The sequence below is a fragment of the Vombatus ursinus genome, unplaced genomic scaffold (assembly GCF_900497805.2).
Source record: "Vombatus ursinus unplaced genomic scaffold, bare-nosed wombat genome assembly UNPS02014159.1, whole genome shotgun sequence".
Classification (NCBI taxonomy): Eukaryota; Metazoa; Chordata; class Mammalia; order Diprotodontia; family Vombatidae; genus Vombatus; species Vombatus ursinus.
In genome coordinates, this window is record NW_020953937.1 from 206,242 (window position 1) to 209,866 (window position 3,625).

At 62.1% G+C, this 3,625-nt stretch overlaps 1 protein-coding gene across 2 annotated transcripts in view; it reads right to left on the bottom strand.

Moving 5' to 3' along the window:
- Nucleotides 1-340: 340 nt before the first annotated feature.
- ZBTB45 (zinc finger and BTB domain containing 45) overlaps nucleotides 341-3,625 on the bottom strand; it is a 3,835-nt gene continuing 550 nt past the window's right edge. The window contains exons 2-3 of one of the 2 annotated variants that reach the window (XM_027859140.1): nucleotides 1,759-3,308; nucleotides 341-1,058 (exon numbers count right to left, since the gene is read on the bottom strand). In XM_027859140.1, coding sequence (XP_027714941.1) covers nucleotides 802-1,058; nucleotides 1,759-3,298 — 1,797 coding nt within the window. In that variant the 5' untranslated portion in view covers nucleotides 3,299-3,308 and the 3' untranslated portion in view covers nucleotides 341-801. Of the gene's footprint in view, nucleotides 1,059-1,758; nucleotides 3,592-3,625 lie in introns of those variants that run through there. The other variant, XM_027859139.1, reaches the window with a different exon arrangement.

Genomic DNA, 3,625 nt, shown 5'->3' on the forward strand with positions numbered 1-3,625 from the left:
CCCCACACTGATCCTCTCTCTACCAGGGCTGGGGAACCTGCGTGGCCCTCTAGGTCCTCGGCTGTGGTGTTTGACTGAGTTCAAGTTCTACAGAACAAAGCCTTTTACAAAGGGGATTTGTTCTGTGAAGTTGGGATTCAGTCAAAGGGCCAGACTTGAGGACCCAGAAGGCCACATGTGGCCCCAAGGCTGCAGGCTCCCCAGCCCTACCCTACTCTCTCCACCTCAAGTCTTGGACAGGAGAGTGCAGGGTTCCCTGCCATCCACAGGAACACCCAGTAGTCACCACCCTTCATTGGGAGATAGGAAGGGGCTACAGATGCAATTGCTATCCATCCAGGAAATTTCAATATGACTTTATGAATGCACCACTTTTTTTTCCTTTTAACAAACAAAAAAATACCCCCCGGGGGGAAGTCACAGAGGAGGCTCCAAACTCCAGAAAAGAGCCACATAGAGCAGCGCATACAAGGCCAGCCTGGGGCTGCCCTCCCACAGGTCATAGGATCATGGACACCCACACTTCCCCTGGTAGGGAGTCCAAGGCTCAGCAGTAAGAAGAGTGGGGGGCAGCCCATGGGGGGGGGATTAAGGAGGGAGGGAAGGCTTGAGTCTCATTCTAGCTCCAGAATATTAGAGGTCACCAGGTCGATATTAGCCAGCCACCGGATCCCCCTCCACCAGCAGAGTTCAAGGTTCCAGTAAGGAGTGGCCTTGGACATTTTGAGGGCCACAAGAATCTCTTAGGAGTGTCTGGCTTGGGAATAGGTCGGGGTGGGGGGGGGGGGGCTGGGCAGGGGGTCAGGGAGCAGGGTGGGAACTGAGGTGCCTTTCCAGTAGCGTGCGGTGGGAGAAGACCTTGGCACAGAGAGGGCAGGGCACGCGCTCCGGCCGGTGTGTGCGCATGTGCACATTGAGCGAGCTCTTCTGAGTGAAGCGCTTGCAGCAGACAGAGCATTGGAAGGCCCGGACCCCCGTGTGTGTGACCATGTGCTTGAGGAGGTAATCTCGGAGTGAGAAGGAGCGCCAGCACACGGAGCATTGGTGGGGCTTCTCCCCTGAGAAGACAAAGAAACGGGCGTGAGAGGTGCCGGGGTGCCCACCGCCACCCCCACCTCCCATCTCCTCCTCAACAAGCTCAGCTCTCCAGGAACATCCCGAGGGGGGCCGTCAGCAGGAGGGCTGCGCTCCTCTGCGCTGTGCGCTCTCTCACCCCCATAGCTCCCACTAGCACCGCTTGGCCAGTCACTTCCAGGGAAGTATTTACAGCCCTGATTTCTAACTCAAGCATGTCAGTTGCTAGGTGGGCATTTCCTGGGTCATCGGCTTTTCCCGGTCATCTCCTCTCTGCTCTGAGCCCTCGCTTCGCTCCCGAAGTCACAGAAGCTCACGACTGCAAGCCACTTCAAAGACTATCTATCTCGTATAGCCTGTAAGGAACACCTGGGCTTAAGAGCGGCGGCTGGGAGCACTTCCAGGCGCCCAGCTCGGCCTCTGGCCAGAAACCCCTGCTCTTTGGGTATGCAGGAGAGCCAGCAGAAGCTGGGTCCCGAGAAGCTTCCTCCTCAACAGGTCTCAACAGGTCCCGGCTTTTTTTTGTCGTCCCTCTGGAGGTTTAAATTCCCCCTGTGTCTTACCTTCTTTGCCTTAAGACAGGTAACTATTAAAACCGGCTGCCTCACTTAGCTCCTCCCCTGCGCAGCCCCGCTCTCCCCCCACCCCGGCTCCCTCCTAGCCCAGGCTCAGGTTTCTTCTTACCGGAATGAATAAACATGTGCTTCGTGTAATTCTTGCGGGAGCTGAATGTTTTCTGGCAGTGGCTGCATTCATAGGAAGGCAGCTCTGGGGGCCTGGGCCCCGGCCCGGGGGGCGCAGGCGGACCAGGACCTTCACTGTGCTGGATCTGCATGGGGCCTAACCCCCCCAGGCCGGCAGCTGCCGAGGCCGACGCTGTAGAGACCCCTGCGCCTCCGCCTGTAGAGCCTTCTGGCTGGAGGGGGCTGAAGAAGGGCGGAGGCTGGGGGGGGCCCTGGGGAGGAGCCGGCAGGTGGAAGGGGAAGAGGCCAGTGGCCCCCGAGCCCTTCACTCCAGCGCTGGTGGGGCCGGGAAAGCCTAGGGCCCGGGGTTCAGGGGGCCGAGGTCCGAAGCCGGAACTTTGGGGCGGCCCCAAGCTGCAGTCGGGCCGAGCGGGAGCCTGGGGGGGGCCGTCTAGAGCCGGGGGAGCTGCATCCCGGGGGCCCCCCTCAGCCACCTCCTCGTTGGGCCACACGGGGATAAAGCTCTCAGGGAACACCTCTTCTGAGGATCCGCCAAAATAGTCTCTCCCTCCGGGGGGTTCTGAGGGGGCTAAGTCTGCCACTGCGGTGGCCGCTTCCTTCCGAGGCTCTTTAAGCCCCTCGCTAAAGAAGCCTCCCCGACACTGACTAAAGCAACCCCCACCGCCGCCCTCCTCTTCCTCAGCCCCATCCTCCTCATCGTCCTCGTCTTCATCCTCTTCGTCCTCCACCCCATCCCCCTGGCCCGAGCCTTCTCTAGCCCCCTCTGGAGCCCCTGGCCCGGCGGTGGCTACCCGGGTGGGCGAGGCCTCTCCCTCCTCGTCCTTGACCACCACGGGCAGCTGCTCCAGCAGCTGCAGGCGTATGGGCTGCCTCTGCTTGCGGCTGTGACAGCCGTGGGGACCCGCGTCAGCTGCCGATGCCACTGCCACCGTCCGCGGCGGCGGCTGCTGCTGCTGCTGCTGCTGCGCAGAGAGCAGGTCTCGAAGCTTGTAGCGGACCTCGGCCCCCGGCCCGGGCCCTGGCGCGCAGAGCTCAGCTGAGGCAGCAGCAGAGGCAGCAGCGGAGGGCCCCGAGGCCCCGTCCTCTGGCCCCCGCGCACCGGCTCCACGGGCCTGGGAGATGATTTGGGTGCACTCATCGATGACCGTCTTGATCTGCAGGATGGAGGCGGCGGTAAGCACCTGCAGCGCCTCGCTCTGCGCCACCACGAGTGAGCCGCTGTACAGGAACTCGACGAGCTGGCGCACCGTCTGTGCGGGCACCACGGGAGGCACCAGGATCTCCGAGTGGCCCAGCAGCAGCTTGTCCTGGAAGAAAGGGGAGCCGGCAGCCAGCACGCAGCGGTGTGCCCGCAAGGATGCCTCCCGGATGCGCACCGTCACATCACAGAAGTGGCCGCCCAGCCGCTGCCCGTTGAGGGTCTCCAGCAGTGAGCGTGAGAAGTTCTGCAGGTGGATGTAGTGTACCGCCTCCGCAGCCGCTGCAGAGGCCGAGGCCGTGGCCGTGGCCGAGGCTGCCATGGCCGTCCCCCTGTGCCATAGAGGGACAGAGAGTGAGGGGGGCCAGATGTACCCAGGCAAGGCCAGCCGTGCCTGAGGTCCCTCTTCTGGACCAGACCTTCTGAGGCTGTGCCAGAGGGGCCCTCCAGGATTCCCCTCCACCCCAAGCCTGTTCACACCCCGGGCTCCTTTTCCAAAGAGCACAGGATAGCACCTAGCACTCTGGCCCCAGGCCAGACCCAGATGCACCATGACTTTTATGGCAACTCTCTGGGGAGATTCCGCAATCACCCCACTAATACACATATCCATAGGTCCTGCAAAGCCCCCTTTGTCACCCCCATACCC